The sequence below is a fragment of the Thunnus albacares genome, chromosome 6 (assembly GCF_914725855.1).
Source record: "Thunnus albacares chromosome 6, fThuAlb1.1, whole genome shotgun sequence".
NCBI lineage: Eukaryota > Metazoa > Chordata > Actinopteri > Scombriformes > Scombridae > Thunnus > Thunnus albacares.
The window spans coordinates 31,896,154-31,910,156 of record NC_058111.1 but is presented as its reverse complement, the minus strand read 5'-3'; the positions used below and the strand labels follow the sequence as shown (position 1 = coordinate 31,910,156).

The 14,003-nt window shown below is 39.7% G+C and overlaps 1 protein-coding gene across 2 annotated transcripts in view; it reads left to right on the top strand.

Moving 5' to 3' along the window:
• Positions 1 to 12,961, top strand: part of LOC122983501 (glucuronokinase with putative uridyl pyrophosphorylase) — a 56,431-nt gene extending 43,470 nt beyond the window's left edge. The window contains exons 2-14 of one of the 2 annotated variants that reach the window (XM_044353243.1): positions 2,945 to 2,998; positions 3,735 to 3,921; positions 4,018 to 4,216; positions 4,819 to 4,988; positions 5,158 to 5,366; positions 6,397 to 6,541; positions 6,677 to 6,800; positions 7,013 to 7,132; positions 7,222 to 7,314; positions 7,795 to 7,939; positions 9,747 to 9,853; positions 9,984 to 10,093; positions 10,735 to 12,961. In XM_044353243.1, the coding sequence (XP_044209178.1) occupies positions 2,945 to 2,998; positions 3,735 to 3,921; positions 4,018 to 4,216; positions 4,819 to 4,988; positions 5,158 to 5,366; positions 6,397 to 6,541; positions 6,677 to 6,800; positions 7,013 to 7,132; positions 7,222 to 7,314; positions 7,795 to 7,939; positions 9,747 to 9,853; positions 9,984 to 10,093; positions 10,735 to 10,872 (1,801 nt within the window). In that variant the 3' untranslated portion in view covers positions 10,873 to 12,961. Of the gene's footprint in view, positions 1 to 2,944; positions 2,999 to 3,734; positions 3,922 to 4,017; positions 4,217 to 4,818; positions 4,989 to 5,157; positions 5,367 to 6,396; positions 6,542 to 6,673; positions 6,801 to 7,012; positions 7,133 to 7,221; positions 7,315 to 7,794; positions 7,940 to 9,746; positions 9,854 to 9,983; positions 10,094 to 10,734 lie in introns of both variants that reach the window. The other variant, XM_044353242.1, reaches the window with a different exon arrangement.
• Positions 12,962 to 14,003: the final 1,042 nt, after the last annotated feature.

The following is a 14,003-nucleotide window of genomic DNA, read 5'->3' as shown; positions in this document are numbered from 1 at the left end:
AGAACCGCTGCTGACTGAGCTCACTGTTGAGAAGTTACATAAAATGTGTGTTTTTTTTCACAAGGATGGGTAGGATAAGAATCCACAAAATATTCAGTTAGCTGAAAACAACTGTCTGCTGCTGGAAACAGGATTGTTTTGACCAGTGAGACTCAATTATAGTCAATTCTGGGATTGTGAAACCAAAACAACAAGCTAAAAGAGGCTAAACTGGGCTGTAGAGCTCCTTATACATTTCAAATGGTTAAAAACAAGTATGTATTAGTGTAGTGTTAAAGTAATACTGTAGCGTAATATATTAAAAAGCAATAGTAGCCTTCTAAGTTTGGAAGCACTGCATGTTTGCATCAAATAAAAACAGCCAGTGGTTGAAATTATAAATATAGATTATCACCACACAGTATTAATGTTGTTTCAGTCCAGCATACTGTATTAGCAGTGGTATTCAAAGATGTGCAGTGATCAAATCCTAAGACATACAGTCAGCATGCAGTCATTAATGCTCACACAAACACGTCTCTCCGTAGCACCTCCACCTTTCCCATCGCGCAAGAACATCTCATGGCATGCTGAGGGGGCCAACCGCCCCCCAGAGATAGAAACCACATTAGCATACACACGTTCTTATCTTCTGTTATGGCTAATTAGATTCTCTGGCTCTAAGATGAATCATCCGATCTGCCGTTCCTTCTCCTGCTTATCAGTCGAGCCTCCAGGTGTTGCTGAGGTAAGGACGGAGGTGTGAATGGATAAATTGCCATTCTCTCTGCTTATTGCTTTTAAACTGGTGTTTGATCTCTGTGGAGGATTGAAACTTGTGTAATTGGCAAACATAAACTTGAGACTTGTGTCTTTACCAGTAGCGGAAACCTTGTTTGTTCTGTGAAAGCAGGAGCTGAATATCTTTCTTCAAACAGAAAGCAGTTTGAATAAGCCAGTTATTTCAGCTTTCACATCACACTCTTTTAGGCTATTCTGTAAAATATTTCTATGTGGCTTTCTGTAGATGACTGTGCAATCAATTTCTTCAGTTATCAGCCAGAGAAAGCAGATAGTAAACAGATGGTTAACAAGAGAACACACCACACTTCATAGAGATGACTCATTGCTTCACAAGTAACTGGAAGTCCTTGGTTATTGTTATGAGGAGACCTCCTCTGTGGTTTGTTCACACTTACTCCTATGAAAGGAATTGATGTTAATGTCTTCCCACACATGCTGAGTATCATCTTCCACGCTGGGTAGAAGGAACTGACGTGTGACATAAACGTACAATTACTCACTGTTACGCTGAACCTTCAGATCACAAGGTGGGAGTGGAAAGAATTGAGAAATATTCTACATAACTGATACTGTATAACTGTCACCTTGAAATACGTGCGTTTTGTTAGAAAACAAAACTAACTGTCTTAGATTGGACAGCTACCAAACTGTAAATATGTATCAAGTGTTGTGTCGTTGAGATATTTCACTCTGGTTGGTCAAACACAAGTGTATTTTTATTTTCTTTTTCTTTTTTTGAAGGATTAAGTTAATATATCGACATGAATTTGAATAAGTACAGTTGCATAAAGATTGGTGAAATATATCAATATTATTATATATCATGTAGCTGACTGTTGATTTATGTTATTTATTTTCAAAGTGATTAGGTGATGTAATTGTATTCAATTTTGGGTTTTCATGGACCACATTGATATATATTGCAGTAAAAGTAACAAAAACGCAATAAAAATAAAAAAAATATTTTAAATAAACACAAGCATAATCGATAGCATTAATGATTGTTGCATTTCACTTACATGTACGTGCTCCAGTTCTTGGAATTATGTGTGCTGGTTTACAGGGACACTAAGTGGAGTGGAGTCATAGTTAATGTTATTAATTACACCTGTGCTTTTCCTGCCAAGACGAGTCTGCTGTGGAAAAAAGGTCTAAAGAAACCAATTCAGACTAGCGTAACTGTGTGGAAGGCTTTTTGGCTCATATCACCCACACTAGTGTTCAGAGTAAACTGCCAAAATAATAACACACGACTACATTTATTTATTTGTTTGATTAAATTAAATTAAGTTTAAGTTAAAGTTTATATTAACCACAATCAGTTAATGCCGCTTTAAAATGAATTCTACATACATTTGCACAATCTTCTTACAAATGTAATGTAAAATGTAATTATGTATTAACCAGTGCCTGATGCGATGTTTTTACTGGATGCAAACACTAAAATTAACAGTTATCAAGTAATCAGAACTTATCAAAGTAAAAACATAACTGACTTCAACAAATGTTTAGATTACAAACGCGTCTTACAGTAATTTCAGCCATGACGTAAAATCTGCTTTGTTTATTCCACCACTGCCAAATATAGTCTTCTTTTAGCTCTAACTAGTGAGAGAAGAAATGCATTTCCATTTGACAATGTGATGTTTTTCTGTCTGAATTGACAGCTGCCGGATTTCTGTTTAGAGATTCACTTCAGCCAGTCAAACCAGGAAAAACCTGAATAATTCACCATCTTCCTTTTCCCAGTGACACCTCCGGAGGCAGCTCTGCTCAGTCAACAACTTTGCACCTTTTCCATATTTTCTCCCTCTTGCTTTAAAGCCATTATTTGCATCTCTTAACTGTTCAGAGTGTCAGTTTCCACATAGGCATGGATCCAGCACAGTTCTCCTTTTATTTGCCATCTGCTGCCAGAAAACTCTTGAGGATAAAAACTACAGTATAGAGAACAAGATCAATGTGTTCCAGGGCTGCTTAACTCATTCAGAAAGAAAAGAAGTATCTTCTCTGGGTTTCTCATTGCTGCATTGCGCTCACTAGTCACACATTTTCACTGTCCACATTTCACAGTATAAATGAGCAACTTGTAAGTGAACATTCTCGATGTTGTTGAGGATGTAATTTGATTTTTATTCTTCTCTCTTGTGCTCTTTTACAGATTGAAAGCCCTGGTATCAACAGGAGGTCGGAGTGTGCAAGCAGCATGTGACTGGTAAGTTAAAACAACATATGTGTTTACAGTACATACACATATACACATCACAAGTCAAGGAGATGATGATATGTTACACTGCCCTCTGCTGGGGAAAGAAGATCATCCTTCTCTGACACAAATTATTATTCCAAGCAGAGTATTTTTTTCATTTTAAAATTTCTAGATTAAAAAAGTAACGATTTTTGTAAAATTCCTCTCAACAGATTGGAAGCTCAGATTCACTAAATGTTTGTGTCCAAGAAAGCCAATGCTGTTCACCAATTGCACACAATGTAAGGAATATCACTAGTCATAAATAAAGCCTGTTGGAAATGAAGGCATTTTGCACCAGTGGCTCCACCAAATGACTGTAGGCCAAATAAGATCTTTTGAAATCCTGAATTAAGACTCAGGAGTTGGTTCACTCAGAATATCTGCTGTCATTACTGGAGGACAGAACTGTTACCAGAAAACAAGCAGACAAGGCAGAAAGTTTTCTGTTCGAAACAGAAAAGTATTAAAATGATTAATTATAAAGGAGCCGTAAGGCTTGAGTGAACTGCTCTTACGGCTGAGATCATTTGCATTCAGCACTGTGTGCTCACTCACTTCCTCTTTTAAGGTTTTACTTATGTCATAAATGGACTGACATGAATTTTGTGAAGTAGAATAAGAGTTGAAAACAAAAGACCATTAAGCTCAGCAAATGTATAAACTGTGACTTTTGCTTAATTCCATTCACATCTTCCCCCAGGCTGTTCTCCCACGTGGACGACCCGTTCCTGGATGACCCTCTGCCCAGGGAGTTTGTCCTCTACCTGCGACCCAGTGGGCCACTACAGAACCAGCTCTCCCACTTCTGGCAACAGAGTCGGGTCACATGTGGCAAAAACAAAGCCCATAACATTTTTCCCCACATTACCCTCTGCCAGTTCTTTATGGTGAGTTGGAGGGCTGAACTGAACTGAAACTGAACTTTCAGAAAGGCTGATGAGTAAAGTTTACAAGGCGTGTAACTCTTTTACCCCTCTAATCAGTGTGCAGACCACAAAGTGGAAGCTCTATGCGAGGCCCTCCAGGCCACCGTGCAGCAGTGGCGGGGTCGATTTCCCAGCCCACTGCCCCTTGAGCTCTACACATCCTCCAACTTCATTGGTCTTTTCGTGGAGGAGCAGGTGGCCGACGTCCTCAAGCAGTTTGCAGCCGACTTCTCCACAGAGGCTGCCAGGAAGGCAGGTAGGAACCACAAGCATTAGAGGATAATTGCACTATATATGGATCTTAGCTGCCATCTATCTGTCCCATCTTTAATAACTGTCCTCATCACCATATCCTGTTTATTTGTTGTGTTTATAGACAGTATATCAGCAGCATCATATTCACCATGTAATGTGTGGTGACCAACTTTGTTTTCCAGCAGCGGCAGTAAATGATTGGCGGTCACATCGTGTTATTAAAGTGCTCACTCAGCCTGTCAGTGTAACTGATTTTAAACACAGGCGAAAAATGAGAGTGACTGGCAAACGGTGTGTCAGGCAGCTAAATGCCAAATCAGATTAGAGCCATGGTGTTAGTGTTAATGCTCTGTCATATGTCTGCTTCACGGTAAAGTGTCAGATTAGTGCGTGTGATGTGTGGAATGTTGAGGCTTGTCTTTTTCTTTGTTTGGTTTTTTGGGTTTTTTTTTTCAGATTTCAACTCTAATGATGCCCTGTACAGTTTCACCTCAATGCGACTTGTTGCGCTTATTTTTTATGCAGTTTTATACAGATAACAAAAAGTGCAAAATCTGTATTCAGTATTATCTAAAACAAATTCCTGCCTCATGTGTCATCCAGAGGTCCACGTGGAGCCTCATAAGAAGCAGCTCCATGTAACTCTGGCCTACAACTTCCCCACTGATCACCTCCCCTCGCTGGAGAAACTGGCCAAGGGCATCGAAGTCAAGCTTGGCTGTGATTGGCTGGCTGTCCTCTTCTCCAGGGACATTCGTTTTGCAAACCATGAGGTAATCTATTATTCATGCTTACACTGCATGTTTCAAGGTCACATATATCTCTTTACCAGCAGCGTAAGAACATATTGACACAAGTGATAGTGAGTGATGGTGCTGACAGTTTGTTTTAAACGTCAGTAACAGCCGGTAATAGACACGCCTGTATATGTCCCATGTGCAGACCCTGCGGGTGATGTACCCCTACATGCCGCAGAATGACGATGAGCTGGAGCTGGTTCCTGGGGATTTTGTCTTCATGTCTCCAGTGGACCAGGGTAGTACCAGTGAAGGCTGGGTGAACGGGACCTCGCTGGCCACCGGGCTGTCTGGCCTGCTGCCCGAGAACTACGTCAGCCTGGCCGACGAGTCCGACACCTGGGTCTTCCACGGGTGAGCAGACCACCCATACTGGCACAAGATTCTCCAAATAGGATCAACAGATAAAAAAACATCAACATCATGATACAAAATACACATAGAACACCCATTTGACACTGAAATACTAAAAAGTACAGTTGTGAGTGCGTCCAACACTTTGGTCAGATGCTGGCCAGATTACCATGAAACTGAGTGTAGATAGTTTTGGTGAATATTAATCATTCGGTGGCTTTGACCTTTTTTAATGCAACAACTAGGCCAGAATTTGCCCTTGTACACAAGACATATCAGAATGTAATTGGCAGATTATCATGAGATTGTTTGAGCACAATCATGCTCCTCAGACGGTGACCCTCTTGACCCTCTTCATTTGAATGTCGATCAACAAACATACATGCCATCCTTTATCTCATCTATCCAAACAGCAAAATGTGGCAAAACCCTTTCTTATATTTTCAAGTTTAGATTCATTTACAATATGCATATGTTGTAAGATACAACATATCAGACTTTGTAAGCGATAAAGCGATGAATTCCTGGTCTTACTGTTTTTCCATCATTGATTCCATCATCCACAATGTTTTCACAGTCCATCAACCATTTAACAAGATGGAGACAGACGTTCATTGACTAAGATGAAGAAAAATTACAAAATAAGAACTAAACATAGCAAACAAACATATTTTCTTCAATAAACCTTTTGCTCTAAAATTGAGATTGAATTGTATATGTGAAAAAAAAACATTTAAAATTGTTTTTAAAATATCTTCTTTATTACTTTCAGAAACTTCAGAAACAAACACAACCATAACTTGTTTCCTTGAACCAGATATAAGCCAGTTACACAGTAAATTAATTGTATTAAACATTGCAGTTTTTGGTGATAATTTCCCTCTAGCACCACCTCCTGGACAAACTAAATTTTGTAGCTTCAGGTAGATGTATTTTCTTAACCAATGAATCAGCTTTTCTCAACTGCCAAGAGAAAGAAATGATGTAATTTGTACTTTATATCTGATGTGTGTTCTCCTCGACACCACAGCTCCCATTCATTCTTCAGCTGCGGGCCCTCTGACAAGACCGGCAAGGAGAGAGGGTTGTTTGACGGCCTGCTGGACAGCCGACGCCCTGATAACCCCAGTCCTGGAGACACACCCACCCTCAGTCTCATCTGTCATCCAATGCAGGTAGATTTGTGTGTTTATTATTTAAAATTATGTGATACTGAATCTTTACAAATGACAGATTTTGAATTAAAATGTAACATATACACACATTTTTCAAAAGCCCTGTGACTTACTAATGCTTTTTATCTCTAGCAGGTCCTGCGGATGAGTGGTAGTCACTCTCGGCAGCCCAAGCGGACGCTTTTTGTGTGTCGGCACGGTGAGAGGATGGATGTGGTCTTTGGTAAACACTGGCTCTCCCTCTGCTCAGACAGTAAAGGTGAGCGCTGCCACTCAAATGCGATTAGCTCATGACAGCTTCATCTTAAATCAACAGAAATTTAATAAATGGAGTATTGTAGGGGTAGACTGAGGTTTTGAAGTCCAATACACACTGATATTTTATAACCAGTCCCCTTGAATTTCATCAGTAAAAAAGGAAGTTTAAGGAATAAGAAAAAAAAGAATCTTCTCTTGGAAATGTTTTTGCAGGTAGATATGTCCGCTCCAATCTGAACATGCCTCCCAGTTTGCCGCTGTGGGGAGGACAGAGAGATTACGACATGGACGCTCCCATCACTGTGACTGGATGCACACAGGCACGACTAGTGGGTACGTCACCAATATCTGTAGATCTAACTAAAGAGCAGCATTGTATTATGTTCATGAAATACATGTGCGCTACATATGTGTTTCTACAGGTGAGGCCCTGTCAGAGAGCAACACAGTGTTAGACTTTGTGTACTGCTCTCCCTCCCTGAGATGTGTTCAGACTGCACAGAACATCCTTAGAGGTAAAAAGAGTCTCAGATACACACAGAGATATGTATCATACTGTAATTTTATCTCAGGGACATCAAGAGAGTTGATCATGTTGAATTTTAGTCAACAAACCATGAGTTTAACTTTTAAGACGAGCCCTAATCAGCTGTGTGTGTGTGTACGTGTGTGTGTGTGTGTGTGTGTGTGTGTGTGTGTGTGTGGTCCAGGTATTCCTCAGATTGTGGGGACGTAAATCTGTTTACACAGTCATTGTTTTGGGACAAAAAGCAAGTCCCCTTAATGTAAAATCATTAATTTTAGGGTGAAGACTTGGTTTAAAGTTAAGGTTAATTTAGAGTTATGTTAAGGTTAGGGTAAGGTTCAGGGTTAGGCATGTGGTGGTTATGGTTAGGGTTGTAATAAGTCTCCAGAAAGTGAATGTAAGTCAATGTAACGTCCTCTGAAGTGATGGAAACACAACTGTGTGTGTGTGTGTGTGTGTGTGTGAGCAGGTATGCAGCAGGAAGGCAAGCTGAAGGTGCGAGTGGAACCAGGGCTTTTTGAATGGACCAAGTGGGTTTCTGGGAGCTCCTTGCCTGCATGGATACCTCCCACTGACCTGGCTGCAGCCCACTTCAGTGTGGACACAACGTACAGGTGATGCAAACAACTCGAAGGAAAACACACATCAATCAATTATATGCAACACGAGTAATTAGTCATGTAAATGTATTTGTCATCTGCAAAATGTGTCATCTACATTTGTAAAATGATCCCTGGATACAGTACATGGGAAAAAAAACAAACATTTGAAACAATTTTATGAAACACGACAGGTTGGTTGTGTTGTTGGGCAGTAATGAAAGCTTAGTCAGCATTATTTAACTACAGAACTGTGTCGTGCTCCCGCTCAGTTAACTCTGGATTTTTCTATCCAGCTCTGAGCTTGCATCACTTGACTTGGAGTGATTTTCAGCAAGGTGGAATAAGTCTACAAAATAATCCCACGACTTGAGTAGAATAAGAAGCTGAAGAGACTTTAGAGATAATGTCCAAATATTTAACCTAAGGCTATTTTTGGCATTTTCAACATGTTCAGCAGTCTAGAATAGTGATATTTTGGTGCTTTTTTTTCTCATGATGAACAATGTGATATGAATAAGTGATACACTTAAGAACAGTTAAAGTAAGGCTATCCCTGCTGCCAAAGCAGAGTACAGATAATAAAAAAATGTATTAATATGCAGGTAAAACTAACTAAAAACTAAGCATTTATTAGGCTGTTGGTCTGCAAAACAGGTCCAGTTGTAAACCTAGAGTGGCAATTGTCAACTGACATCATTATCATGACAGGCAAAGTGATTCTACTGATCTATAAAATATGTCTCTATTGCTCATCACTACTTGCCATTTTATAGTTAAGTCAGTGCTCTTGTCTGTGTCAGGATGCTGTAGGAATGATGACTTAGTTTATCCAGTGATCAGGGCTGTTGGCAGGTACTGATCTGATCCTCTAAAGTGAACCCGCTCCGGAGCAGGTTAGTAGTGTAGAATAGGTTACCATGGTAATCCAACCTCATTAAAAGTGGACCATTTTTGTAATCCTTAAGATAGCTGATTAATAGGGTGTTTCCACCACAGGAAGTTTCCCAGTGGACTAAGAACCTTTTGAGAATCTAAAGGGATCAAATCTGTATTTGGACCAGAGGAATGAGGAACTAAATGTAGTTCCCGTAGGATAGTTCCTGATGCTAAAAGTCCCTGGTCGGGGGAGATTTTACCTTCCAAAGATACAGGAACTTTAGGGGCAGGGTTTGCAGGGCTGACTGTCACCGATTGGTTCATTGCTTTAACTTGCTTCATTCATAAAACAAGGACGTATTCTAGTATTTATATTAAGACAAGGGGTGGACATTTGTAATCGTTTGTTAATGTTAAAAGTAAAGTTAGGCTTTGTTGTTGACTTAAACACGAACAGGAATGCTGAAAAGGGACTTTCAGTTCCTAGTTTAGTTCCTGAGGTTAGTTCCTCTGGTTCAGTAGTTCCTTTAACTTTTTGGTTGAAAAGGAGCTTAACCCACTAATCTGGCTTTGTGATAAAGTACCCTGATCATTGACTTTTTGGGCTTTTTCCATTATAATTTCTCTGCTTTTTGCACTTCATTAATTATCTATTTTGTTTTGTTTGCATCAGAATTTGTACATATGAGTATAAATACTTAATACACAGTGTGTACAGTTTACATGTACCACCTGTAGCTGTAGCTGTGTGGTTGTACTTGTGTAATTATGTGCTGCCAAATCTTCTTCACTTAAAACAACAACTACACAACCCCAGTGCACTCCAACACACTACCTCCCTTCAATGGCACACGAAAGAACTGAACTCTTTTGCTGAGATTTCAACAGCTGAAAGTGGAGACAAAGAGTTTCCCATCAATAACTGGTATTTATCTCCATACAGACCTCTGATCCCAGTCAGCAAGCTCACTGTGTCTGAATCCTATGAGAACTACATGAGTCGGAGCTACCAGGTGACCAAAGATATCCTGTCAGACTGCAAAAACACTGGTATGAGACACTCCTTAGAGTTTGGTAGTTGTTGAGTTTGAGTTTGCGTAGGTGAAGTATTTTTTCTCATTTGCTCATGTGTTTGTCCACTGCTGATATTGCATCCTGCCTGGGTTTCCACTCTCTGCAGGAAACAACGTGCTGATTGTAGCCCACGCTTCTTCCTTAGAGGCCTGCACACGCCAGCTGCAGGGCCGCAGCCCACAGAGCGCCAAGGACTTCATCCAAGTGGTCCGAAAGGTCTGTTCACTGCATATCTGTTTTTGATGTCCCTTATTACTTCCATCTGGTTCCCTCAGTTCTTCTCTCCATGCTGATTGTGGCTCAATGTACAAAAACACTTGTGTGTACATGCAAAAACACAGTGAAGAACAGAGATGTAAGAGGAAATATGAAACAAAGTCAAACCAAGATGTTCAAGTGTTAAAAAAGTTATTTTTAATTGGACACCTGACCAGTAGATTGACATGCTTGAATGAAGTGTGCTTTTTAATTCTTACTACAACCATGTGCTCCACATCCTGCCTAGTTTCCCTTATTTTTTTGCATTAAAAAAATCTAATTATCTATCTATTCCAACAAATATCAAGAACCTAGACTTAGACAATGTTGAAATTTAACAAACCATCATCATCATTTTCAAATGATGAAACAATGTTATTGTTTGTGCCACAAGATGGCTGCAGAGTGCACAATGTGCGATTTGCCACTTGCAAGCAAATAAAGAGGTGTAAGCAGAAAGCAGTCAAAGTCACCTATACAAAACACAATGATTGTCATCAAGAAAATTAAAGGTGCTCTAAAAATGATACTGTCCAACTACAGAACTTAAAGTTGAACCTCTTCTTTTTGTCTTATTAATTCCTCTGCTTCTACCTCAGATCCCGTACCTGGGCTTCTGCTCCTGTGAGGAGCAGGGAGACACGGGGGTGTGGCAGTTAGTGGACCCTCCTATCCTTCCCCTCACACATGGACCAAACCACACCTTTGACTGGAGGGAGACACTTCTGCAAGAATGACATCTGCCGGATACCAACCCCCAACCTGATCATACCGTACTCCCCACAGACTGCAGTAACAAGTTTCAGACCAGTGGCCCCAAATACTGTAATTTTTCTTTTTTCACCCTCTTAACAAAGCCGGTGGCTTTACAGTGACAGTCACAGAAGCTCTCTGCCTGAATTGAAGGAGCCAGTTAATGGTTGGTGAACTGACTCCATCCCTCTGATGCTGCTTTCATCAATAATTTAGCAAATGTCCACACTCAAATTTCATTGTATTTTTTTTTTTTTTTTTGCAAGAGCGAGGGAAACGTTCGCTCTGGCAGAATGGGTGTTAGCTATACTGTGTAAGGAGAGCTTTCACTGGAATCCAGTAGCTTGATCATGTGTATTTATTGTCACCCCAGTCTCAGGAAGTTTTGTGGAATTAGCATGGTATGCTGCTGTGCATGATTAGTAAGAAACAAGCTTTTTTTTCCAACAAAAGTATTTCATGGAGTAAGCAGGTCTACAGTAGTAGAGTGACACTGGTGTAACGCCATAGAAAGCAAAGGTGTGGAAGTTGTAGAGTTGAGATACCTTTACTCTCAGCTCGGATGACTCAGGTTCTGTTTTTAACTTGTCAGTGAAAGTCTGAGTTCCCTGAATACACAGAAAGTTCATATTTGTTCTGCATATATTTTAATACTAAACAGAAGTTGGTTTCCTCACCTAAATTTAACCATTATCTAACATTTAATATTAGCTGTGTGTCCAAAATCACGCCCTCATTAACTGTGATCAGCAGTAAAGTAAGTAAGTTGAGATTTCTTATGAATCATCATCAATTGCATTATCACTGACAAGTGTTGTGTCGCACAACTTCAATTTTGGCATGTATCAAATAATGGCACTATTAGCAGCAGGTTGTGTACAGTACAGGCCATGGACTGGGAATTTGAAACACTCAAATAAAAATGCAGAAAGTACTTAAATGGGGTGATTTCTGTCACAGCCTTTGAGTGTTATGAATTCAGAAAATGCCTAATGTTTTAAGCTACATTAGCGACGTAGCTATAGAGAAGTCGGCAGATTGGTCGGTCATATGTTACATACTAAATGTACACATTCTAACATGCTTACATCAGCAGCATTAGCAGGTAACCGTGCTAGTGTTTGTATTGGGTTTAGCTTGTGTGCCAGCATGCAAATATTCAAAGTGATGCATGTTAACATGCTACCATTTGCACAAAAGTACATATAGTGGACTATGTAGTAAATAGGGAGTGATTTAAGCTCATAGCTATACTATGAGCTTAATACTAATACAGTATAACTCATGAACAAGCTAAAAAGCTAAACGTTAGCATTTGACATATAAGCATGTTAACATGGATAAACCATGTTAACCTTTCCTCTGGTGCCTCTCACCTGACAGTTCTTGCTCTACTAATGGTAAAGCTCTAATAACGAAGTTGTCTAAACATTGTTCATCTATCCAACAAGTTTATTCTCTAGCATATAATGCACATTATATGATTATTGGGAGGCTTAAGTGGCTGTAGACTTTTAGTCTTGCTTTTAACGTTGTGTGACAAAATGTTTTGCATAAATTGTGTCTACAATGTCTAATTTGCTTTTTGAGAATTTGTGCTCCTTTCACAAAATGTTTTGAGACTATAGAGGATTTATACTGAGTGTTACAGATCCCAGCAGCATTTCCACTTCATCATACATGTGACAATGTTTGACTGTGAGCTCACTTTAAATCACAGTGCTCGTGACCAGATAAAATTGATTGTTTTAAAAGCAATGGCATCATTTGTCCTGCTTGTCCTGCTTCAGTGGCTGAGGGAATCAAGTCTTCATCAAGGCCTTTTCCTGATGCTAAACACATTACGTGGCCCCACATGTAGCACATTCAATACAGCAGTGTCTTCTACCATTCTTGTATTATATTTAAAAATGAAACAGCCGCAATTATGACAGCACAAACTGCACTGTGACAATCATACAGTAGCTTGTTGATTCTGGTCCAGCAGCAATTTTCGTGTGCGTTTTTGTTATATGTAGTTCAGTAGTTCAAGAGTTCTGAGTAGCTGTAAAAATCATATTTTGGGAAAAAGTCTTCCAGTTGCATTTATATTTATTTATAAACCTTTCTTTCAAATGTTAGAAGCAAAATATTAAAAAAAAAAAAGAGAATCATCACTTTTAGCAGCATGCAAGATTTTATGCTCTGTATCTCAGGTGTTAACTGCATTTAAGACATACGTATATGCAGCTTTGAAAACTGTTCCATTGATGGGTTATTATGTTGTTGTGAGTGCCTCTTGGAATTAAAGTGATGTGTCCTGATAATGATAACTGTAATGACTGCCCACTATGGTAACAGCTACAGAAGAAGATTCCATGGTGTGAGCTTCATCAGTTGGAAACAGAAACAGAAAGTTGATACTTGATGCACATCACACATACTCATCAAGACATCATAGTAGTTGCATGTTTTGATCCGTTTCTTATTGTAAGGCAGTTCTCAGTCAGCAGAGCCTCATTCATGAATCCCTCTCAGTTCTAGGTAAAGCACTCCACTCACAGATGTGACAAAGCTAAATTATGAAACACAAGATGTGTCCCATTTCATGGACGGCCTCTTTGGAACTACACATCCGAGGACCAAATATGTCAAGTAAGGCATGACCTGAGAACTCATGATGACACTGTGGAGAATCCTGTGTGCGCCAAATCTGGAGGAGGCGCAGGTTCAGCTCAGGGCCATAGCTACCATTGAGGACACTTTGGCCATTCCTTTGCATGATCAGTTTACATTGTACAGTTTAAGACCACCACATGGTAGATATTTAAAGGTGTAATATACGACATTCAGCCCCACTAGATGTCAGCAAAGATATAGTGTAGTAATGACGACCTGAGCAGAGAATGGAGTCACACTCCCTCTGTGTGTGTTGTAATCCCAGCCTCTCTGTTCTTTGTTTTGATAGCTGGTCTGGCCGCATGTGGATGTTAGTGCATGCGAGCCCCTCTGTGTCTCCCCCGCATCCGTTTTTATCATGGCAGCTGGATCACAAAGTTTATCATATTATCACTAAACAGTACACTAAAATACAGTATGTTTCTGAAAGTATCTGAGGCAAGAAATAGGCAATGTG